General features: G+C 53.6%; 1 protein-coding gene across 2 annotated transcripts; it reads left to right on the top strand.

The window, feature by feature from the left end:
* The first annotated feature begins 41 nt into the window (after positions 1-41).
* Positions 42-23,288, top strand: SCNN1A (sodium channel epithelial 1 subunit alpha). 2 transcript variants are annotated; one of them, XM_046655635.1, is made up of 13 exons: positions 42-2,568; positions 3,233-3,603; positions 12,517-12,781; positions 13,613-13,806; positions 16,462-16,565; positions 16,921-17,084; positions 17,523-17,621; positions 17,826-17,943; positions 20,800-20,878; positions 21,009-21,066; positions 21,224-21,279; positions 21,434-21,509; positions 21,866-23,288. In XM_046655635.1, exons 1-13 carry the CDS (start codon positions 2,089-2,091, stop codon positions 22,244-22,246), a joined length of 2,445 nt encoding a protein of 814 aa, XP_046511591.1. In that variant the 5' UTR covers positions 42-2,088; the 3' UTR covers positions 22,247-23,288. The 2 variants fall into 2 exon arrangements, with proteins under 2 accessions (XP_046511591.1, XP_046511596.1); XM_046655640.1 differs by lacking the exon at positions 42-2,568 and adding an exon at positions 2,775-3,072.
* The last annotated feature ends 424 nt before the right edge of the window (positions 23,289-23,712 follow it).

Raw genomic sequence — 23,712 nt, forward strand, 5'->3', positions numbered from 1 at the left:
GGGCCAATCTTCCTCACCAAAGCATAAAAAAAAAACCCAAGAGAGAACAACAAAATAAATGCTATTTGAAAAAAAAGTGCAGGTCTCAGATTCCTGTTTTTCTTGCAACAACAAGCTTGGTCTGGCCTCTTCTGGGTCTGGAATGCTGCTGTCTCAGGCACGGGCTGCCACCCTGGCAGGTGGTTACAGGGACACCACACTCTGCGGCTGAGCCCAGACCAGGCCTGGCAATTCTTCTCACAGAGCCCTTGAGACGAAAGCTGTCTGCCTGCTGCCTTAAGCCAGCGGCCGGATTTCAGGCTCCAGCTAGCAAATAGAAAAGGCAGAGGGGAGCCTCTGGGAACCTTTGAGATCCTAGGGGTGGGTGCCATGTGCCCCATGTGTAGGTGGGTTCATCCCTGCTTTAAGGACCTGGCTCGGAGAGAGGGAGCTTCAAGGGGAATCTGGATCCTGTGGGAAGGTGGGGACAGCGTAGAGGGCTGTTCACAGAGCCAGGGAGAGAACCCAGGCTCGGGACTGCTGACGAGTCCACGGACTCTACTTGAGAGCGTGTGAAGCTTCCCGGCTTTCACACCCAGGTGCAGCGGGCCCAGTCCTCATGCATCTGCTCTTGGAAACAAACCGCAAAAGCCCTAAGTAGACAACCCTCGAGGAGAAGAATTCTGATTCTGTTTTTCGCTCTGCGGCTATTGTGTTTTCACAACGTGTCCTCAGAAAACCGGCTTCTCTTGTGGAGGGTGCATTTCTTCTTCTGGAAAATGAAGAAAAAGCCAGCCTTTCCCCTCCCAGGGGAAGGGTCCCAGCAGGCGTCAAGGGAAGCAATGGGACTGGGTTTGGAATCCTGGCTGACGCCAGCTCTCACTTGAAGAGGCCACGAGAGACAGTCTGGAGAGGAAGCCACGAGACGGGTTTGTACCCTGCTGCCCTCTTTGCCTGGTAAACACTTTGTTGTTCCTCAAGACTCAGCTGAGATGCCACCTTCTCCAGGAAGTCTTCCTGGGTCTCCTTGGGGTGAGTGCCTCTCCCTCCCTCCCCAGCCAGGCTCCCTCAGCACTTGGTTCTTATTTCTGCCGCTAGAGTCCTTTTCTTATGATATTGCAGGCTTGTCTCCTGCCTCGTCTAAGTCAGTGCTCAGGCTGGGCCTGTGTCTGCACATGGCAGGGAAGCCTGTGCCTGCCCCTCTGAGGAGGCGGGAAAAGCCGGGGCACACACCAGGGCTGCCTCCTGCGGGGCCACAGGTGGCAGACCTCCTGCCACACATGCAGGGCCGGGCTGTGCGGATGGGTCTCCTGTCTGGTGCCTCATCGGCCCTCTTTTTGGGCCTGGTTCTCGGACCCTTCCCTCTGCTTGCTCACCAATTGGCGCTTCTCTCTTTCTCCTCTTGCTGGATTATGTTTGGGTCAGAAATTTTGGAGGAAAAACACAGCCCCTACCATGAGCTTTTCCTTCCTCCGCGGGTGGTGTTGACCGGGGCCACGCCCACCCTCTTCCTCAGTCGTCTAGCACTGCCCACGCCCCTCCCTGCCCCCTCAGTGCCACTGTCCCTGGGGCTCTGGGGGCTCCGGGTCTGTGCCCAAGTGCCCTGCCTAGCCCCTGTGCTGCCTGTCTGGTGCCCACATTCCTGCAACCCCGTGACCACAACAGGGGCCATGACACATTCCTGGCCTGGCAGCCAATGGTGTAAAAAAGAACAGAATGTCCCAAGGCCCCGCCCTGTCCCTTGCTTCCCTGGGCCCCTCCCTGCCCTGGGCAAGGTGAGGGGTGGTGGTGAGGAGTCAGGTAAGAAGAGGACAGACTGAGAGGGGAGGCAGAGGGATGCTTCACATGCAGGGCCCAGGGCCAGGGGGGCCAGGAGGTGTTCCCACTTTGGTGAGCAGGAAGGAAGCTTGCAGATACCCCTTCTCCTTCCTCTCCAAGATCTGGGGGTGAGGCTGACCCAGGGGTGCCCTTGGAGGGATTCCCCAGGGAGGGGACCCAGCTGCTGGAAGCCCACGTGGGGCTCCCTCCCCTGCTCTGCTGCCTGGGAGTAGAGAGGCCCTTTGGGGCTGGCTCCCTCTCTTCACCCTCCTCTCTCTGCCTCTCCTCCCCATGTGCCCTCCTGCATCCCTCCGTCCCGGGTCCCGGTCGCTCACCTGCCCTCCTCCATCCATCTCCCTTTTTCTGCCTTCCCTGTCCTCCTGGTCTCCCGCCTTGGCCTCACTCCCCCTGGCTTGTTCTTTTTCCTTGCTTTGCCCTCTTGGCTTTGTGTTCAGGATCCTTCTCCTTGTTCAGGCTCTCCGGCCCCACCTGTCATTCTGTCTCCCACTCTCCTTGCCTGTCAGCTCTGCTTCACTCCCTAAGCCCCTTCTCCAGTCTCCCTTCAGACTCCCTCTCACCTTCTGCAGTGCCAGCACTCCCTGGTCACCTGCCCTCGGGGCCCCCCCTCCCTTGGGAGAACTCTCAGCTCTGACTCCTCCTCTGCCCCTCCCCCTGCCCTGCTCACCTTTAATTGAGATGCTAATGAGGCTTCAGTGGCTTCCATCCCCGGCAGGCGGGCAGGCTCCCTGGCCCGGCTGCTGCACCTGTCAGGTGAGGGGGAGGAGAGGACTGGCTGCCAGATTCAACTGGAAAGGAACCAGTCCCAGTCCAGCCACACCTGGGAGTGGGGAGCAGGAGGCAGCCCAGACCTCCTGGAGCCCTGCAGTCCCTGGGACGGAGAGGGAGTCAGGACACAGCCCGAGGCCAGGGCCAGAGACAGGAGGAGAGAGCGCAGACTGAGAGGGGGAAAGGCAGGGAGGAAGAGGAAGAGAGGCAGGATCAGAGAGCCTGGTACAGAGAGAGGAGGCACGAAAGGAAGAAGAGAGCCGAGAAAGAGACCCAAAGAGAAGCAGAAGGGAGAGAGAGAGAGAGAGAGAAAGAGAGACTAAGACACGGAGATCCTGGAGGAAGAAGACCCAAAGAAAGAGACTGACTACTGTGGCGACAGAGAGGGAGGTGCTAGGAGGGAGCCCACAAGGTGGCCTTATCAGGGAAGCAGAAGAGAGACCACGGCAGGGAAGCCCAGCTCCAGCTCTTCTGGCCCAACTCCGGCAGGTCAGCTGGCTCCTGGGACGGTAGAGGGAGGGAGGAGTGGGAGAAAGTGGGCTCAGGGTGGGATTCGGGCATGGCCAGGACCAGCCTCCTTCTGGGTTCAAGATGATGGGGGAGGGCAACCCGGAGCCCAGAACTCAGCCCTGACCCTCAACCTCCACAGCCTACCCAGGGGCTCATGAAGGGAGACAAGCATGAGGAGCAGGAGCTGGGCTCTGAACCCACGGCCCCCCAGCAGCCCACGGAGGAGGAGGAGGCCCTGATCGAGTTCCACCGTTCCTACCGAGAGCTCTTCGAGTTCTTCTGCAACCACACCACCATCCATGGCGCCATCCGCCTGGTGTGCTCCCAGCACAACCGCATGAAGACGGCCTTCTGGGCTGTGCTCTGGCTCTGCACCTTCGGCATGATGTACTGGCAGTTCGGCCTGCTGTTCGGAGAGTACTTCAGCTACCCCGTCAGCCTCAACATCAACCTCAACTCCGACAAGCTCGTCTTCCCTGCCGTTACCATCTGCACCCTCAACCCCTACAGGTCAGTTGGTCCCTCTGCCACTTCCTGGCAGTGGTGCCTGCAAGGGAAGTATGGAGGGTACAGAGGTGCCCACTGGGCAGGCAGACCTCAGCCCCAGGGGTAGGAGGCGAAACTCCTGTCCCCAGGCAGACCTCCCTTCGGGCACGATAGGGAGCCCCACTGGATGGACTGGTAGCGCTGCCCAGTGGAGCCTTCCCAGGGCTGTGGTTGTTGAACCAGGAGGCCCCTCCGCCTCCCTCCCCGCCTTCCCTCCACAGCTGGGAGGGAGTGCTGAGGAGGTCAAGATGCTGATAACTCCAAAAGGGCAGGGTAGAGATCTTCCCCATCCCTTCCCTGGAGCAAGAGGAGAGCAAAGAACTGGCCTCCTCCACCTCAAGAGAAGAGCCTGCTGGAGAGTTGAGGCCACCGCAGGGGCTGTGGCCCTGGGTGATGGCAGCTGACAGGAGCTGGGCCCTGGCAGGGGAGTTTGTTTTGGAGAAAGCAAAGTAGGGGGTGGTGGCAAAGCAATCCATGAGCCTTGAGGCTGAGGCTGGAGAGTTACAGAGCCAGAGGAGACAGGACAGAATAGAAAGCAGCCCTTGTCAAGCTGTTTCCCCAAAGACCCAGGTGACCCCTGCTGGGCTGCACAGCTCACCTGCCCAGGTGCCTGACTTTTAAGTGCTGGGTGTTTCTTGAAGTTTTGGGTTTCATCACTGCTCTTTGCCAATTTTTGGTCCGGAAGCCAGGGGGAGTGGTAACCACGGAGAAGAAAGGAGGTCAGGGCTGGTTGGGTGTTTATATATACCTTTTATGTGTGTTCACTCAGTCAGCCAACACCGTGGGAACACCTGCGGCCCGCCAGCCACCGTGCTAGGCACCTGGCAAATGGGCTCATTAATAATTCATCCAGTCTCTGTTGAAGCCCAGGTACTTGGCTGGGTATTGAAAGATAAAGTGAGATGGAAGAGATAGGCAAGTAAACAAGTAACTGCAGCACTGTGCTAAGTATCACGAAAATCGTGTGAGTTATTGTCTCTGCCTTCAAGGAGTGTGAGATTTATGAGTGCATGTGTGTGATTGCATGAGTGTGTATGAGCAAACACAGGGTATGCGTGCGAGTATGGATGACTGGGTTGGTCACATATTGGGGGTGGAGGCCCCCATTCCGTCTGTTGTGTCCAGAGGTCTGTCATGGACTAATAAGGGTTGGGACGTCCTGTCCTTCAGAGAGAAAACTGCCAGGCCATCTCGATTAGCCTCCATATGATGCCCAGAGTAAGGGGCCCTTTAGTCAGAAGCTGCTTCATGCACCAGATGCTGCTAAGTACCCTGCAGCATCTTCATTCATTCTCCCATGTGTCCTCCGAGGCAGCTACTATTATTATCCCTATTTGGCACTTGAGGAAACTGAGGCAGAGAAAGACAGGTCACAAGGTCACAGAGATAGAGACTGAGCTGTGACTCATCCTGTTTTCCTGATCCCAAACTCCTGCCTTTTAACACCCGAGACGTGCAGCTCGGAATCAGTGGAGTTTCCAATCAGATGTTCACATCTCTTTTCCGGGTCCTCGTTCCCCTGGTGCCCTTGGGCTTTGCTCCTCTCCTTCCAGACTTCCCAGCCCGTAGCTCCTCTGACCTAGTCTTTCCCCTCCCTCCCCATCCCTCACCCCCTTGGGCCATGGTGGAGGGGAGGGACACTGGGCACCCCAGCCAGCAGGGAGGAAGGGACAACAGGCAGGGTAGTAGGCTCTCAATAAATATTTGTGGTTGAAACACGTGAGCGGGAGGTGTGAGGGCAGGGGTGAACCTGTTGGGGCCTGCATGTTTTCTAAGGTTCTGCTGGGTGCAGGGCCCTGGACGGTCTAGGAAAAAGCCCCAGGGAATGAAAACCACGGCCCCTGCCTCCAGGGGCCTGCTGGTGGGGAGTCAGGTATCCCCACGGCACAAATCCCTCCTGCGTGGAGGGCTGTGCGGGACTCAGCGAGGGGAGCACCCTGGAAGGCAGGGGGGTCAGGGGAGCCTCCCCAAGCAGGGGAAGGAGACTGAGCACCTGCTGTGTGTTAAGGCCTGCGCTGGGTCTTTATGCACACGGTCTCCCTGAATCCCGGCAAGTCCAGGAGGGGTGCATTGTTATTATTTCTGTTTTGCAGATGAGGACATGGAGGTGAAATAATTTGAGTAAGGTCACACAGCAAATAATAAAGAACTAATAACAACAATAATAGCTAACAGTTACGCAGTACTTGATATGTGCCAAACCTAAATTAGATTTTTATGTTAAATTATTTAATCCTCACAACAGACCTCTGAAGTAGATATCAGTGTTACTCCCATTTTATGGATGAGGAAAGTGAGGTCCAGAGAGGTTAAGAAACTTGCCCAAGTTCACACAGGTAGCAGGTGGTGAATCTGGGATTCAAAAATCACCCCCGGGGCCCCCTACCTCGGAGCCAGTGTATCCCAGGTTAGCAGCTGAGTCGCAAACCAAGCGTGTTTGATGTCAAGGTGTGTTCTCCCATTGCACTTTAAAGGAGGGGCCAGGCCCAGGTGTCCAGGGGTGGGGGTGCTGGATGGAGGCCATGGGAAGAGCAGCAGTAAGAGGAGGGGTACTTGTCAGGGTGCGGGAGGGAGGGATCCAGGGTTGTTGGCCCCTGTTCCAGGAGAGGGGCAGGGTGGGTGGACAGGTTCGTGCAGCCTTGCGGGTGGTGACCTGAGTGTGAATCACTGGCCACCAGCTGGCAGCAGGTGCAGGAGGTGGAGGGAGGTGAGTGACTCCTGCGGGGGGAGCTGGGGGGAGGGAAATCAGGAGACAGATAGATAGAGGAGCTGGCCAGATAACTGGGCTGACGCCCGCCTGCTGGCAGCTGGGCACGGCCAGCAGAGGGAGGGGAAGAAAAAGGGGGTGCAGGGTTCTGGGCTGCTTTGTAACTTCCAGGAGAGGGGACAAGGGCCGAAGACCTTCCACACTAAGCAAGGGAGTGCTACAAATCCAGTGGGGAGGGTCAGCCACAGCAGTCCCTTTCTTTCGGGTCAACAAAGGGCTTTTTCACCCAAGGGAGAGGGCCAGTCACATCCACATCCACGGAAAACAGACCCAAGAGCATATTTTTCATCCAGTCCCAGGAGGGATTTAGGCTGGACCTGAGGAACAACTTGGGGTTCTTAAACAACAAAGGAGGTCATAGAATCTTCCTTCCCGGAGCTGGCAGAGCAGGGGACACACGGCAGCAGCAGGGGGTGAGGAGAGGGGCAATTCCCCGGAGAGAGAAGCTGCAGGAAGGGAGGGGGGTCCTGAGCCAGGCCGGAGTCCCTAAGCGCGGTGGGGAGCCCCTGTGCTCCCTGCAGGATCTGGAAGCCAGGCCTGGCCGGGACAGAAAGCTCAGACTCTTCAAGCTGACCCTTACCCCTACCCAGTGATGGACTCTTTCTCGGGGCAGGAACCTCACCACCTCTGCACAGCTGTTGTTAGAAAGGTCTTCCTTAGGGAAAGCCGCTGTTTACCGCATCATAATCTCTGCCCTCTGGTTCTGGTCTGTCTCTTTGAAACAGCCCTAAAGACCTCTCTTTTCCCCACAGCCCTCAGTCCAGGCGCGCCTAGGAGAGCACTAACTACACGGCAGCCTGCAAAGTCCGCTCTTGCATTCTGATCCTCCTAACATAAGGAGCTTGTCACCTAAGGAGTCAGATGAGAAAATGGAGGCTCCAGGAACCTAAGGGCTTTGCAGAGGTCACCCAGCTGTTACGTGGAGGAGTCAGAATTGGAATCTGGTCTTAGGCTCCACTTTTATTAAGACCACAAAGTCACACGGTGGATAAGCGGCAGGCAGTGCTCCTGTGCCTGCTTAACTTTTTCTTCTCCGATAACAGTCAGAACGGCAGTAATGGGGAATAAGAACAACAGCAACACTTGTATAGCACCTACCCTGCCAGGAACTTTTCCTATATTCACTCATTTAATCCCCCTAACAACCCTGTGCAGCGGAGACTATTAATACGCCCATGCTACAGGTGATGGAGCAGAGGCACAGAGAAGATAAGTAACTTCTCCAAGGCTAACCGTCTCAAAGTTGGCCAGGCCAGGCCGTGAGCCTGGAGAACTGATTACAACGGCTCCGGTCACTTTTCCTGGCATGAGGTGGTTTAGAACGCTCACCACCCTGGCTGGCTGTCCTCTGAACAATCATTGCTTTGTGAACTTCTCTTGCTCTTAACGTGTCCCAGCCAGGACTGGATTTCACGTGTGAGCTGAGAACTCGGAACCTACTCTAGAGGGGCTGACTCTGTCCTCAGCGGGGGCTCCAGGTGAGAGGCTGCTGGAGGGCACCTGCCTGCGAAGACATTGTGCTGCAGGCCGAGCTCACGGGGTCATGTGTGGAGGGACTGCACTGGGGCTTTGTGTTCATGCCCCCTGGGAGACAGGTTGGAAGTGCTAGGATATGGAGGAGAATGGGGCTGGGGAGGGGGCCAAAAAAGGGAAGCGAAGGCTTCTAGGTGGTCCTTGGAAGAAGGAGGGAGCAGGGTAGGTCCCCAGATGCACACCGGCAGGGGAGTAAGCTGATGAGTTTCCAGTACCCAGCTCTGCCTAGTACTTCCAGAATGCTGGTTGAGAATGCTCTACTGGGGGTCTCTGGATGGGTGGGATGGAGGCCTGAGCAAATCCCCGGCTGGCGGGTGAGCATGGGCTCTCCTGTGAGAGGCAGCCAGGGAGGGGAAAGAGGGAGGTAGGATAAGGAGACACAGACAGGAAGAGAGCAGACGTATCAGCCCCTAAACCTCCCCGTGTCTCTGCCCCTGACAGTCTGTCCTGACAGGGAAGTGGGGCTGGAGGGGAGACGGCCAGCTTTGGGGAAAGCAGATTTTGCTGCCCGATCTCTAGTGCTTCCAAGCCCGGAGGCAGAAGTAGTGGAAAAAGCAGGGACCGTGGAGTCGAACAGGCCTGGGTTTAGATCTCAGCTCCAGCACATCCTAGCTGAGTGACCGTAGAGGAGTTGTCTAGTGGATGGGCCTCAGTTTCCTCAACTGTCAAATGGGGATAGTAATGCTGGCCTGATTGAATTGTGCATGGGTTCACCCACCCGCCAGTGCAGGGCTGCCTGCCAGAGCAGATGAGAGTTAAGGGTCGTGGCTGTGACCTGGGTAGGAGGTCAAGGTTAGAAGCCTGGACTGTCTTGCTGAAGCCACTGTCGGCATTCTTTATCCCCTCTCCAGCCCTGGTCTCCTCTTGCCAGGGCCCTCCTGCTTGCAGGACAAGATCTGAAGTCATTAGTGGGGTTACTCAGAGGTCACTTCTCTTAGCTTCAGGTGTCAGCTGAAAGGGAGGGAGAGATTTCTTTTCCGAAGGGGTAATATGGGGATACTTCTTTCTGCTTTAAGCCAAAAAAAGGGAGAGAAGCAGACCGTGGGGAGTGAGGGCGTTCTGTACAGTGCCTGGCCTCTTCTGGAGGCCTAGTCACAGGTGGGAGTGGAGGGGGTGGTCATCAGAGGCCTCTCTGGAAGAGACGGGGGGAGCCGAATATGAGGAAGGCCACTGAGGGGAGAGCCTGGCCCAGGGACAGCCGGGGGCCCAATGGGGAAGAGTGACGTGGCTCGAGAAGTGATAGCTTGGAGCTGGTGATGGGAATGAGGGAGAGGAGGGGGCTGAGGAGGGGCACAGAGGGACTTGAGACAGCTTGGGGGTGGTGGTGGAAAGGGAGGCCCAGCCAAGTGTGGTGGCTCATGTTGTGGAAGTACTCCAGACAAGTTGGGGCACCTGGATTCTTCCTATGTGACCAGGAGAAAGAAACCTCATTTCCCAGGGCTTCAGGCTCCTGTCTGTGTCTTCCTGATGTTCGGTGACCTCTTCACTTTGTGTCAGTGAATGTTTTCTCATTTAACCCTAAGAGCTTCATGCAGTAGGCAGATCTAGCAAAATGTCCATTTTACAGATGAGGAAACTGAGGCTGAGATTCAGAAAGGTTGGGTTACTTGCTAACATTACACAGCTAGAAAGTGTGTGTCTGGAACACCAGGACCCACATCCAGCTGGCTCAGGCCCCGGTGCTCTTTCTGGGGCACCTCACTGACCTCCTACAATAGCCAGAGCCAGCAGGGACAGAATGGAGGGTGGTGTGATGGTTACAGTGCTTTCTGACCCATTTCCCGGCCATGTGACCTTGAGGAGGACACCATGCCTCAGGCTTTTCACCTGTATTTCACCTGTAAAAGTATTAGCTAACAGTGGCTAATAGCTCAATTACACTGAAGATTAAGTTAAATAACGTACATTCTAATATCACGGTGCCAGGCTCATATTGAGTGCTCAGTAAACGCTAGCTATTATTGTCATTCTTTTCATGACCAATAACAAACAAGTCTCGCAGAATGTCACACACACCTCTGACCTGTGCTACATTTCTCCTGTGAGGGGACGAGGGGCAGCTGGAGCTGATGTGATGCCTACGGCCCAGCCAGCTGGACTTTCCAGAGGGAGACAGAAATGGAGCCGAGAGGAGAAGGGCTGTGAGGGTGTGGCCTGGACAGCGGTTAATGTAGCTGCACATTAGGACCCCCTGGGGCTCTTGCAAAAACAACCTTGTTTGGGCCCCACTCCAGACCTGCTAAACCTGAATCTCTTGAGGAGGGCCCTGCACTGGTATTTGACTTTTTCTTTAATTGAGGTGTAATTTACGTCCACTAAAATGCACAAATCTCAGGTACTCATTGAGGTTTGATAATTGAGATACCAAACATTTCCATGACCTGGTATCCCTCTGTAGTCAACTCATCTCCCTCTCCTACTCTCACTTTCTGACTTCTGTCACCATCAATTAGTTTTATCTGTGCTTAGACTTCGCATAAATGGACTCATACACTGTGAGTCCCTTTTTATTGCTGAGTGGTATTGATGGGCATTTGGGTTGTTTCCAGCTTTTTTGGCTATTATGAATAAACCTGCTATGAACATTCATGTACAAGTCTTTATGTTTTCATTGATCTTGGGTAAATAGCTAGGAGTGGAATTGGGAAAAGATCCAGAAGTAAAGTTGCTGGGTCCCGAGGTAGATGTACATTAACTTTATAAGAAATTACCAAATGATCCTTCCAATCCGTTATGCCATTTTCGGCTCTCTCCAGCAGCAGTTCCAGATGCTCCCCCTTCTCACCAACATTTGATGTTGTTGGTCTTTTAGTTTTAGCCTAATGGATGTTAAATAGTACCTCATCATGGTTTAGCTTTGCATTTTTCAGAGGACTAATTATGTTGAGCACCTTTTCATGTGTTTGGTGACCATTTGTATATTTTTTTGGTTCCTTTTAAAAACAATTTTTCTTTTTATTGTTGATTTGTAAGAGGTTTTTCTATTTCAGGATTTCTTCCTGAGATATTTCTTATTCCAAGAAATTTTGCCTACCCCAAAGTCATGAAGCTATCTTTTACGTTTTCTTCTAAAGTATTTATGGTTCTGAATTTTATGTTTAGATCTATCATCCATTTTGACTTGATTTTTGTGTATGGACTAAGGCAGAGGTTGAGGTTCATTTCTTTTTTTTTTCCGTACAGTATCCAGTGCTTCCAGCACCATCTGTTAAAAAAATTATTTTCCGCATTGAATTGAATTGGTGCTTTGGTCAAAAATCAGTTGACCATGTATGTGTGAGTTGAGTTCTGGGCTCTCTTCTGTTCCATTGACCTATCGTCTATCCTGACAGGAGCACTACACTGTTTTGATCACTGTGGCTTTACAGTAAGTCTTAAAGTCACATAGAGTAAGCATTCCAACTTTGCTTTTCTTTTCCAAAATTGTTTTGGCCATTCTAGATTCTTTGCATTTCCATATCATCTTAGAATCAACCTGTCAATTTCTTAAAAAGTGTTTGCTGAAATATTGATAGGGAAGTATTTAATCCAAAGATTAAATTGGGAAACATCTTAACTATATTGAGTTTCTGATCCATGAACTTATGTAACTCTCCTTTTATTTTGGTCTTTGATTTGTTTCAGCAGGATTTTCAGTGTAGCTGTCTTGCATATCTTTCCTTAGATTTATTCCTAGTATTCGATGTTGTTTATGCGATTTAATATGGTGTTTCCTGATTTCATTTTCCAATTTGTATGCGAGTCTGTAGAAATACAATTAATTTTTGTATATTGCTTTTGTGTCCTGCAACCTTGCTTAATTTATTGATTAGTTCTAGGTGTTTGTTTTGTTTTGGTAGATTCTATCCCTAAGGCCCTCTACTCTCAGACTTCATCATGGAGACAGTAACAGGCCCTGTATTGAGAAGAAGGAATGTGACGATTTATACCGGGGAGTGTATACCTTATGGTGTTCACCTTATGGTGTTCGGGGCCCCACCCGAAACTCATTAAAACTGAATCTTTGGTGGGAGGACCGGTGGGGGAAGGGAGTGTGCCGCATCAGTATTTTTCAAGTTCCTTGGGAGATTCTAGAAGTGCAGTCGAGAACCCCTGATTTAGAAGGTGCCGGGTGGCAGACGGGCCCAAAGGCCACCCTTGCCTGAGGGGATTGGCTCAGTCCTCTGAGGGGATGACCTGCCCAGTTCGAGGCCACCCTCCTCTCCTACCTTGGGAAAGGGCAGACAAGTTCCGGGTTCCCTCCTGAGCCAGGGCGAGTGGGAGGAGAGCGCCTCACAGACAGGCGCCTCCTGCCTCTCCCTTACATAAACAGGCGGCAATAAATGCTGTCCCTGCCGGGGCTCACTGTCGCCTCCACTTCCCCCGCGGGCACACCTGTCCACTCCTAGTCCCCCCCGACTCCCGCCCCCGCCCCCTCAGGTACCAGATAGCCCGGGAGACACCAGAGCTATTCCCCGCAGGCTTCTCCGGGATGAGCCGATCTCCCAGGTTACAGAGGGGGACACTGAGGCCCAGAGGGGCCAGGGATTCGAGCGGGGGCCCCCCCAGTCCGAGCCTATTCCCATCGCCCCTCCCAGGTACGCGAAAATTAAAGAGGAGCTGGAGGAGCTGGACCGCATCACAGAGCAGACGCTCTTCGATCTGTACAAATACAACTTTTCCAACACCCTCGTGGCCCATCCCCGCGGCCGTCGCGACCTCGGGGAGACCCTGCCGCACCCCCTGCAGCGCCTGCCGGGCCCGGCCCCGCCCCACGAGGCCCGCAGAACCCGCATGGCTTCCAGCGTGCGGGACAATAATCCCCAAGTGAACAGGAAGGACTGGAAGATCGGCTTCCAACTGGTAAGGCCCCGCCCCGGCCCGCGGGCGCAGCCCCGCCCGCCCCGGTCCTCGGGGCCCACCCACTCCCGGGACTCCGCTCCCTTTCCGGGCCCGCCTCGGCCGCCTAGTGATTGGGTGCGCGGCCTCGTCGGCTGGCTGGCTAAATAAATAAATGAATTTTGAAAATTAAAATTAAATAACATCTCTCTGTGCGCCAGCTTGTGGGGTCCCCTGGCTGGGCGCCTCCGTGGGAGCGTTTAAGCGGCGGGAAGTCATGGAAATGTCGTGGAAATGCACCTTTCTAAACTCCAGTCCCCACTGGTGGGACTCAGTTGGGATCCCCCGATGTGATGGGGAACCGGGGCCCTGCCGGCCTAAGACAGAGAATAAAGAGACAGTAAAAAGGGGGACTTAAAAAAAAAATTGTTTTAATAAAAAATAAAAGGGAGATAAGCAGAGGGAAGAAGAAAGAGAAGTCGTCTTTAGCGAGAGTGGGCCACACTACCGGGAGACGGGAGTTCTGGTCCTAGCACTGTTGCTGGGAAGAACCTCGATCCCTCAGTCTTCCCGTCGTCGGTGAAAAGGGGAGAAGAATCCTTGCTCCACCTTCCTGCGGAGGCTGTGAAATGCAGTGCAATGCGTGCACCTCCTTCCTGGCCTCCCCTCCCTTAACCCCGTGCTCTCCTGGTACGCTGGGGGCTTCTCCTCGCTGCCTTCAGTTCTAACCCATCCCGGCCCCCCACGCCTGTCCATCATCCTCAGGACCCCAGACCACTCATTCCTTGACCTTGACCCCACCCTGCTGCCTGTCCCTTGCTGCTGGCCCTCTGACACTCTAGTTTCTGTGTCCAGTGCAACCAGAACAAATCGGACTGCTTCTACCAGACATACTCGTCAGGGGTGGATGCGGTGCGGGAGTGGTACCGCTTCCACTATATCAACATTCTGTCGCGACTGCCGGTGGACGCCTCTGTGTCCCTAGAGAAGGACCAACTGGACAACTTCATCTTCGCCTGCCGCTTCAATCAGGTCTCCTGCAACCAGGCGTGAGTCCATCCTGCCTGGCTGTGTGCTCCCCACGGGTCTCCTGACCTGGGCTGGCCTGAGGCCCAGCGTGGGTGACACCCAGGAAGTCCTTGTGGACTAAATAAGTGCCCATGGGGAGGAGGGGGCAGCATTGACCTCAGGTGCAAACCTCCGCCCCAGGAATCCTGCTTCCGGAGTGCTGCTGCTCCCTGGGGGCTGGGTCGGAGTGAGGCAGCTTCATGGAGTGAGGCAGCTTCATACGATGCTCTGGGAAGGCTGGGGCCTGAGGTCTGGCTTTGAGAAACCGAGGGCTAGAAGTATGATTTTCTGTCTTTCAAAGGCCTCTTTCTCACCACCATCAAACTCAAAAGTGCCTGGAAGACCATCTGGTCCCCTACTCCACTTTCTCAGATGAGGCGGGCCCTGGTGGTATGGTGGAAATAGGACAGATGGAGTGAGATAGTAAACCTGAGTTCCTGCTCTGGCTCTATGACTTCCTGGCCAGGTGACCCTGGGCATCTCACATCACTCTAGGGACTGTTTATAAAATGGAGAAAAAATGAGATTCATGGGCTGGCCCAGTGGCATAGTGGTTAAGTTCGCATGTTCCACTTTGGTGGCCTGGAGTCAAGGGTTCAGATCCCGGGCACTGGGCACAGACCTACACACCACTCATCAGGCCATGCTGTGGCAGCATCCCACATACAAAATAGAGGAAGACTGGCACAGATGTTAGCTCAGGGACAATCTTCCTTAGCCAGAAAAAAAAAAAAAAAGAGAGAGAGAGAGAGAGATTCATTCAATGCTTATTCAATAAATATTTGACTGTCTGGGCTTTGTGCCAGTCACTGTTCTAGGCATGTAGGATAACTCAAAGAGGAAAATATATGTAATCCTTGTCCTTTTGGCACTTTTCCTCTAGTGATGAAGATGATAACACCCATCTCCAAGTATGAGATAGCAAATGGGAGGGTGCTTTGTAAACCACAATGAATGATGGATCTCGTGCCCTCAAACAGTGACTTGCCCTCTGCCACCAGGCCAGCCCAGCTAAGGATTCTTCCGACTCTGCCTCACTGCCTGCCAGGCATTCTTTCTGTCACGACTCCTGTTGTAATGTCCTTGCAAAGAGGTCGCGGCAGCTTACAGCTCTCTGAGGGCTGGGAGAGGCAAGGAGTGAGGGAGGTCCCCTTCTGTAGCCTCTGGCCCCTGCTCCCCCCCCTTCCTCTCCCTACTGCTTCTCGGTTTTCAGGTGCCATCTGCCTGCCTCTGCCTGGCTGGGGTAGGGTGCTGAGGCAACATCTCCCTCCCATGTCACTGCAGAATGGTGTTAGGGCCAGGTGTCACCTGCTTCCCCCTACCCCTCACCTGGCACTCACGCTTTGCCTAGCACACAGTTTGGTTCCTGTCTCCAGTCTTCATGTTTCTTTGAGGACAGCTGCTACCAGGTGGCAAGCGAGATGGTGCCTGCACCTGAGCCTGGGTCAGCCCACATCTGCCACTGAGTCTAACTGTCGCTTCCCACCGGTCCTCTCACTTGGCCTGTCCCTTGCTCCTACCTCCCCATCAATGGAAAGTCCATCAGCTCAGTCTTGCAGCTTGGGTCACTTTCTTAGCTCAGAGCCTCATCATTTCTCACCTGGGTTACTCTAACCTGCCACCGCCATTTGTCTTTTTGTCTCTAAATTCTCCCCTCATTCTGCAGCCACAGGAAGCTTTATACTTCACTGTTCTTACTTCATTGCCCTGCACTTAACTGTTCCAGTTGGTCCTGTTTTAGTATATTCACAGAATTGTGCAACTATTACCCCTATCTAATTTTAGAACTTGTTCCTCACCCCCAAAAGAAGTCCTGGATCCATTACCAGTCACTCCATAAGTCCCTCCCCTCCTAGCATTTCCCAGAATGTGCACCAGTATTTCACACCCTGTGCCTTTGCTTTCAAGGCCAATGGAGTATTCCAGATCATCTAGTTCCAGTGTCCTCATTTTACAGCTGAAGAGAATAAGCTCAGAAAAAATGACTTGCTCAAGGCCGTACAACCAGAACCCCATTCATTCCTGCCCTGGGATCTGATCTTCTTCCCCTCAGCTCCATGTTCACACTGGTCTCACTCTCTCCTCTCCTCTGTTCCCTTCCGTTTCTCCATTTCATTCACTCAGTGAATATTTGTTAACTATCTCCTGTATGCCAAGAACTGTGCAGTTAGCTCAGAGATGATACAGAGATGGATGCGATGTGGCTCTTGTCCTCAAGGAGATCACAATCCAAAGGGGGAACTAAGATTTAGACGTGTAAGAAGGTAGGGACACTGTAAGAGTCTTTGTAATGCAACATAGTGACACAAGAGAGGTCACAAGGCCAGTGAGGTCAGGTGGCCTGGTGGGAGGATCCTGGGCTAGAAGGTAGATGACCTGGGCTTGAGTCCCAAGTTCATTATCACTTTGTGACCTTGGGCAGCTACTTGACTTTTCTGAGCCCCAGCTTCCTCTTCTGTGATGTGGGGATGATGCCCTCACAGGCTGTTGGTTGGAGTGACTAAAGGAGTGTGGGTAAAGCGCCCAGTGCTGTGTCAGCACATAGTAGGTGATCAGGAAACAAAGGGCACTGAAAGTCCCACTCTCCCTGACCCCTACACTTTGCTCTCTGACCCTGCTCTCTCTCTCCTGGATAGGAATTACTCCCACTTCCACCACCCGATGTATGGGAACTGCTACACTTTCAATGACAAGAACAACTCCAACCTCTGGATGTCTTCCATGCCTGGGATCAACAATGGTGGGCAGCTCCCCGTTCCTTTAGTCCTCCACCTTCTCACAGCCTTGCCACCCACATTTACCCACCTGGAGCTCACATCCTAGAGATGCTGTGCACTCTGGGCCTCACCACAACATGCCTATCTCTATCCTGGAAGGAATCCTCTCTGTTCTTTCTCCCCTATGGGCACCACACAATCCATTCCAGGTGTGAGAGGAATCCTGTCCCAGTCCTTCCTACCTGCCCCCGAATCCAGCTCACCTGCAGGTCTTCCGGGTCTTGCTCTCCTTGGAGCATTAGAGACTAGGCAGGGTGGGAGGGAGGTTTCTATCCCCTGACGCTTCTCTAAGGCATTCCCCCCATTCTGCTTCCCCAGGTTTGTCCCTGACGCTGCGCACAGAGCAGAATGACTTCATCCCGCTGCTGTCCACAGTGACTGGGGCCAGGGTAATGGTGCACGGGCAGGATGAGCCTGCCTTTATGGATGATGGCGGCTTTAACTTGCGGCCTGGTGTGGAGACCTCCATCAGCATGAGGAAGGCAAGGATGGCCCCACATTGCAGAGGGGCAGCGAGAGGACATGGGAGGTGGACTTGACAGCCAGAAGACTGTGGAGGGAAATCATGCAGGCTGAGCCTTGAGCACGTGGAGGACTTCAGGAGCAGAAGTCAGGGGTGAGGGGGCTGCAAAGTGGGCCTCGGGAAGTAGGGACCTGAGGAGTGGATCTTGGGTGAGAGTGCTGAGAAGGGGTTCAAGACATGCTTAGGAGTCTGGGACGCTCTGGGCCCAGTGTTCTTGAAAGTAGCACTGGGATGGGTGTTGGGGGCCACAAGGGGCATGTTTTGAGATGGTGAGGCAGACAGGAGAGGCTGGCAGGATAGGAGGTACAAGCTGGGACTGAGGGAAGACAGAGAATTCAGGAAGAGTCCTGGGCCACTTGCTCTGACCTCTGACTTCTTGGTGTGTGTGGATTCACAGGAAACCCTGGACAGACTTGGGGGTAACTATGGTGACTGCACCAAGAATGGCAGCGACATCCCCGTCCAGAACCTTTACAGGTCCAAATATACACAGCAGGTGAGGCCAGCCTGTTTCTGTGGCAAACATCTCCCAGGCTTACACTGTTGGTCCAAGTTGGAGGGTGTGTGTGTGTCGGGGGCGACCAGTGGAAGGAGGGATGGAGGCAGAGAATTGTTTGTCCTTCCCTTCCCTGCCTCTTCTGGGCTGTGTTGGGGGAGGGCAGGCCTGAACCCCTCTCCCCTTCACCCTCCACTCCTCCAGGTGTGCATTCACTCCTGCTTCCAGGAGAACATGATCAAGGAGTGTGGCTGTGCCTACCTCTTCTATCCGCCACTCCCGGGTGTGGACTTCTGTGACTACAGGAAGCATAATTCCTGGGGTGAGACTCCAGGGAGCCCCTGGCCTGCCCCATCTGACCCCAGGACTTTCCCGGAGCCCTCCCCTCTCAGCGCCCAGGCCTGCCGTCTGTGGGGCGGCTTCCGGCTCCCGCTGGCCTTGACTAATTCTCCAGCTCTCTTGTTCTCCACTCCTTTAGGCTCGCCTCTCTCAGTTTCCTCTCACTCTCTGTCCCTCTCCTCTGTCTCTGTTCCTCCCTCACAGTTTCTGTCTCTCTCTGTTTTGGCTTCTGTGTATTTAGAAAGGAATGGCCTCATTTTAAAAATAACTTCGGCATAAGGAAGGAAGAGCACATGGGGAAAACCTCCCTCGTTCCGCACTCTGCCTGCTGAGGTTTCAGTGCACGCTCTGCCTCAGCCTCCCTGGGGGCTCAGCCGGCCCGCCGCCGAGGCCCAGGACAACTCACTGGGTGCAGGAGGAAGACACATGAAGTCCTCTGTATCTGTCTCATTTCCTAACAGCTTCCATTTTATGTATGTTTTATAATTACATAAGGTATCAATTCGTTAGTAGCAGGTATGTAATTTATAAACCAAATATATACATTAGAGTTGTTTAAGAATTTTTTACCTACAGGAGAGCACAATTAAAAAAGTTTGGAGAGCACTGGACTCTCCTTATCCTGGTCTGGGAGTGACAAATCCCTTTTTCTTACCGCTCGGCTGAGTCATTCAGCAGGGAAGCCGGGTGCTAGGAGGCTGAGAGAGAAAGTCCCAAACAAGAAACTGTAGAGAATGATGGGCTGGCGTTCCTGGTGCGCATGCTCTGATCTGGCCCCCAGGCCCCCAGGCCCCTCCCCGGCAGAATCTCCCAGAGGAGGTGGGCACTGGCCACTGCTGGGGGAGATAGCCTTCACACCTCTCAGGGTGTGACATGGGAGCGGCACTGCAGACCCCGGAGTTTGGGGTCTGCCCCGTCTGGGCTCCGTCTGTGCTCTTTCTGCCTCCTTTCTTCCCGAGTCTGCTCTTCACAGCTCTCTCCTGCCTGTACTTTGCCATCAGGCCCTCCTGGTTCCTGTCTCTCTGACCTTAGAAGATCAGAGTGCATCAGAGCTGGAGGGAAACTCAGGCCCTGTGGCCTCCCCTTCTCCTTTCTCAGATGAGCAAGCTGAGGATGTGACGTCCCAGGACGTGCTGAGCCAGGACGCCCTGCCCGCTGCTTCCCCTGCTACCAGACAATGATTGCTAAGTGGTTCTGAGTTTGAAGATTGGAGGGAGAAAAATAACAATGCTGATTGCTGAGGAGCTGTGAGGATGAGGGGGAGGAATTAAGGCGAAAAACAGTCTGTGGCGTTTCCTTGAGGACTGCCTCCTCTCCAGAGAAAAGCGTCCAGCTGCTTCCCATTTTCCTAATTAAGACCCTGAGCCCTGGTAAACAGAGGAATTTGGCTCAGAAACAAAGAAGCACTTTGGACTGGGTGACTAAAAGTAGCAAGAATGAGAAAATAATCTTACTGAGAACTTGGGAAATAGGGGAGAGGGGATCCAGAGACCCAGTCTTCTTTTTTTGTAACTGCTTTGTTGAGATAATTCATATTCCATATAATTCACCTTTTTAACGTGTGCAGTTCAATTTCAGTACAGTTTTAGTTTTTAGTATAGTCACAGAGTTGTGCAACCATTGCCACAATCAATTTTAGGATATTTTCATCACTTTCAAACAGAAATTTTGTACCCCTTAGCACTCTGTTCCCTGTGCCCACAGGCCCTATCCCTTCTCCTTCCCCCTAACTGCCCCTGGCAACCACTAATCTACTTTCTGTCTTTTTTTTTTTAAGTATACTTTTTGGTGAGGAAGATTGGCCCTGAGCTAACATCTGTTGCCAATCTTCCTCTTTTTTTCTTCTCCTCGAAGTCCCAGCACATAGTTGTATATCCTAGTTGTAAGCCGAATACTTCTTCTATGTGGGGCGCTGCCTCAGTGTGGCCTGATGAGCAGTGTGTAGGTCACACCCAGGATCTGAACCAGAGAACCCCGGGCTGCCACATTGAAGCGTGTGAACTTAACCACTCGGCCACCAGGCCGGCCCCTACTTTCTGTCTTTATAGCTTTGCCTATTCTGGACGTTTCATGTGAATGGAATCATACAGTGTGTGGTCCTTTGTGACTGGCTTCTTTTGCTTAGCATAATAACGTCTAGGTCCATCCACCTTACAGCATGTGTTAGTACTTCACTCATTTTTATGACTGACTAGTATTCCATTGTATGGATATACCACATTTTGTTTATTCATTTATAGTTGATGGACATTTGGGTTGTTTCTACTTTTTCGCTATTGTGAATAGTGCTGCTAGCAACATTTATGTGAACATATATTTTCAATTCTCTTGGGTATACACCTAGGAGTGGAATTTCTGGGTCATATGGTAACTTGATGTTTAGCCTTTTGAGGAACTTCTGGACTGTTTTCCAAAGTGGCTGCACCATTTTACATTCCCAGCAACAATGTGTGAGACTTCCACTTTCTCCACATCCTCATCAACACTTGTTATTGTCTTTTTTTATTATAGCCATCCTGGTGGGTGTGGAGTGGTGTCTCATTGTGGTTTAATCTCATTATTCGTATGCAACAATTGGTCCCATTTTTCTTTTTGATTTTTAAGTTTTTGTCCATATTCTACACATCCTTACATAGGTGTATCCTGTTTCGTTTTTTTTCCCCCTCAACTTAGCTTAATTTCTTAAACATTTCTTGGTGCTGCCACTCAGGATGCTTCTCTGTAATGCTGCTTAGTGCTCTTGTGAAGTGGGTGCCCAGGGATCTTGGGAGAGCTCTTGGGTGTGGGGTGGAGAAGGTGGCAGTGCCTGAGGAGAACGGGCGCCTCTCTGCACCCACAGGCTACTGTTACTATAAGCTCCAGGATGCCTTCGCCTCCAACCGCCTGGGCTGTTTCACCAAGTGCCGGAAGCCATGCAGGTGAGCGTCCCCTTCCCCTGGGGTGCAGGTTGGACACCCGGCTGCTTGACCTGTAGAATCTGGGGTAGTCAGCTAAGCCTTTGAGTGGAAGAGCCCCACCCTGTCACTGAGCATCTTTCTCCATTCCCAGTGTGACCAGCTACCAGCTCTCTGCCGGTTACTCACGATGGCCCTCAGTGACATCCCAGGTAAAGTGGCGTGGGGGGCTGGGGGGGGGGGGCGTGTGTGTGTGTGTGTAATGCCGTGATCTTCTCTGCTGTGTATGGGTGTGTTTGACTCCACTCCCAACCCTGTAAGCCTGAAGACTATTGGGGTGACCCCATTGATACCCCCGTTCTTTCCCAGGACTGGGTCTTCCAGATGCTATCCCTACAGAACAATTACACCATCAATAACAAAAGGTCAGTCCTATCCTGGTCCTGGCCCAGGGAAAGGAATTCTTGGGAGGGAAAAGGAATTGGGAAGTGGAATTACTACAGTTGGAGGAAGGTGCATGCCAGGGTCCGAGAAGTTAATCTTCCGCCATTTCTTCCCACCCCCTCCCCTACTCCAAAGAAATGGGGTCGCCAAACTCAACATCTTCTTCGAGGAGCTGAACTACAAAACCAATTCTGAGTCTCCCTCTGTCACGGTACGTCCTGCCACACTGAGGCTGTGGTCCTCTTGGGGGTCTTAGCGGGGTGGCTGTCAGGGAAAACAAGAGTTGCCTCTCTGGGCCTCGAAGGTAGGGGACCAGGGCAAGGAGAGAGGTCAAGGGTGAGGTTGGAGGGTTAAGAAGGGGGGCTCAGCTAGGGGGTGATGTGTCTGAGGGTGGTGGGAGGGAAAGGTGTGCCAGATGGGTATGCCTTGGTCAGAAAGTGTTCAGGGGGCCACCGAGAGGCTGAGAGGGGTGGGTGAGGGCCTCAGGTAAGGAGGAATGGGGCTCCTCTGCTGAAGCCCACCCAGGGCCCTCAGTCCCAGTGGTCAGTGTGCCTCTCTCCCTCACAGATGGTCACCCTCCTGTCCAACCTGGGCAGCCAGTGGAGCCTGTGGTTTGGCTCCTCGGTGCTGTCTGTGGTGGAGATGGCTGAGCTCATCTTTGACCTCCTGGTCATCACATTCCTCATGCTGCTCCGGAGGATCCGAAGCCGATACTGGTCTCCTGGCCGAGGGCGCAGGGGTGCCCGGGAGGTGGCCTCCACTCCAGCGTCCTCCCTCCCTGCCCATTTCTGCCCCAACCCCGCGTCCCCCTCCTCCTCCCCACCAGGCCCTGCCACCTCCCCGGCCCTGACAGCCCCTCCACCTGCCTATGCCACCCTGGGCCCCTGCCCATCTCTTGCCAGCTCGGCGGGGGCCAGCTCTTCTGCCTGTACTCCAGGGGAGCCCTGAAGAGAAGGAGAATGTCCCCCAAAAGGCAGGCACTTCCCCTGATGGGAGGGGACCAGCCTTGGCAGGATTAAAGAATTTTGGGATTCCTCTTGGAGCTGCCCAGCTGCCTTTAATGTGGGGGAGGGAAGCAGGATGGATGAGGGGCGATAGAAGTTGCCTGGAGAATAGGGGCCAAGGCAGCTGCCCAGAACTCCCTGGCTCCTGCCCTGTAGCCCCTGGTCCTGCCTCTAGAACCCTCTGCTTTCCCTTCCCAAGTGCAGACAAGTCTCCTTTTCCCTTGGAGCGGTCAAGCCAAACTTGGAGCTTTGACAAGGAACTTTCCTAGGAAACAACAGCCGACCAGAACAAAACAAACAAGGGCACGCAAAGGCATGCACGGGTCTCCTACCCAGAGACGGCTGAAGCCAGCCCCACGCTGGCCTGGCCACACTGCTTTCCAGGGACACAGACGTGTGCTCCTCTTCTTGAACTTGGGTGGGGAACCCCACCCAAAAGCCCCCTTGGTTAGTTCTTGGGCAGTTCCCCTTCCCTGACTCCCCAGGGCAGGGGCTGGAGCAGACCAATATATTAAGAAGGCTTGGCCATTCCTACTTGGCCCCAGGACTTTTCCAGCCTCATCTACCCAGTGCCCCCCAGAGCCACACCCCAGCACCTGTGCCCTGTGTTCTTGATTCCTCTGCATATTTGCTCAAGTTATTTCCTTAGCCTGGAAGCTTCCCCCACCATCTGCTGGAGAACTCCTATGCATCCCTTAGAACCCTGCTCAGACACCACCACTATGGAGGCTTCTGCCCCATCTTGTCTTCCCTGGAACTGATCACTCCCCTCTCCTCTGGACTCCCATAGCACACCATAACATCTGTTGGAGTGCTGATGTTGCATTACACTTTCTTGTTCATTTGTGTCTGCCTCCCCAGCTAGAGTGCGAGCTCCTTGTGGTCAGGGACTGAGTCTTGTTCATTTATGTATCCTCAGGGTCTAGCCCAGTGTCCTGCTTGGAGCAAGTAGGCAGGTCATCAATAAATGTTTGCTGCATAAAGAATGTCTGGAGAGCTGGAACGAGGGCACAGTGAAGGGGGGAGGGAGTGGATGCAAATCCCTGGATGACTGCCCAAGCTCTTGGGGGGGTCCCGGGCTGGGGAAGAGGACAGACTCCCATACCCCTTGGCTTCACTATGGAAGTGACCGTTCTTCAGGGGCCTTAGGAGAGACGCACTGTCCTGCTGGCTCCTCCATGGGTGTTGCTGAGCATCTCCTCTGGCCCCATCACCATGTTAGTGTGGGAGGGTGAAGACATGGTCCCGTTCCCCCCAAGGAGACCTACTGGGCAGTGCTTGGGATGACTCGCCCCCCTCCACTGTCTGAACCTCCTTTTCCTTCCCTACCTTAGTTACTATCGTCAATAATCCTCCACTCCATTCACTGAGTACCACTTGCCACCCAGCTGCAACATATTGTCTTCATCT

This window comes from Equus quagga, chromosome 1, assembly GCF_021613505.1.
Source record: "Equus quagga isolate Etosha38 chromosome 1, UCLA_HA_Equagga_1.0, whole genome shotgun sequence".
Lineage (NCBI taxonomy): Eukaryota > Metazoa > Chordata > Mammalia > Perissodactyla > Equidae > Equus > Equus quagga.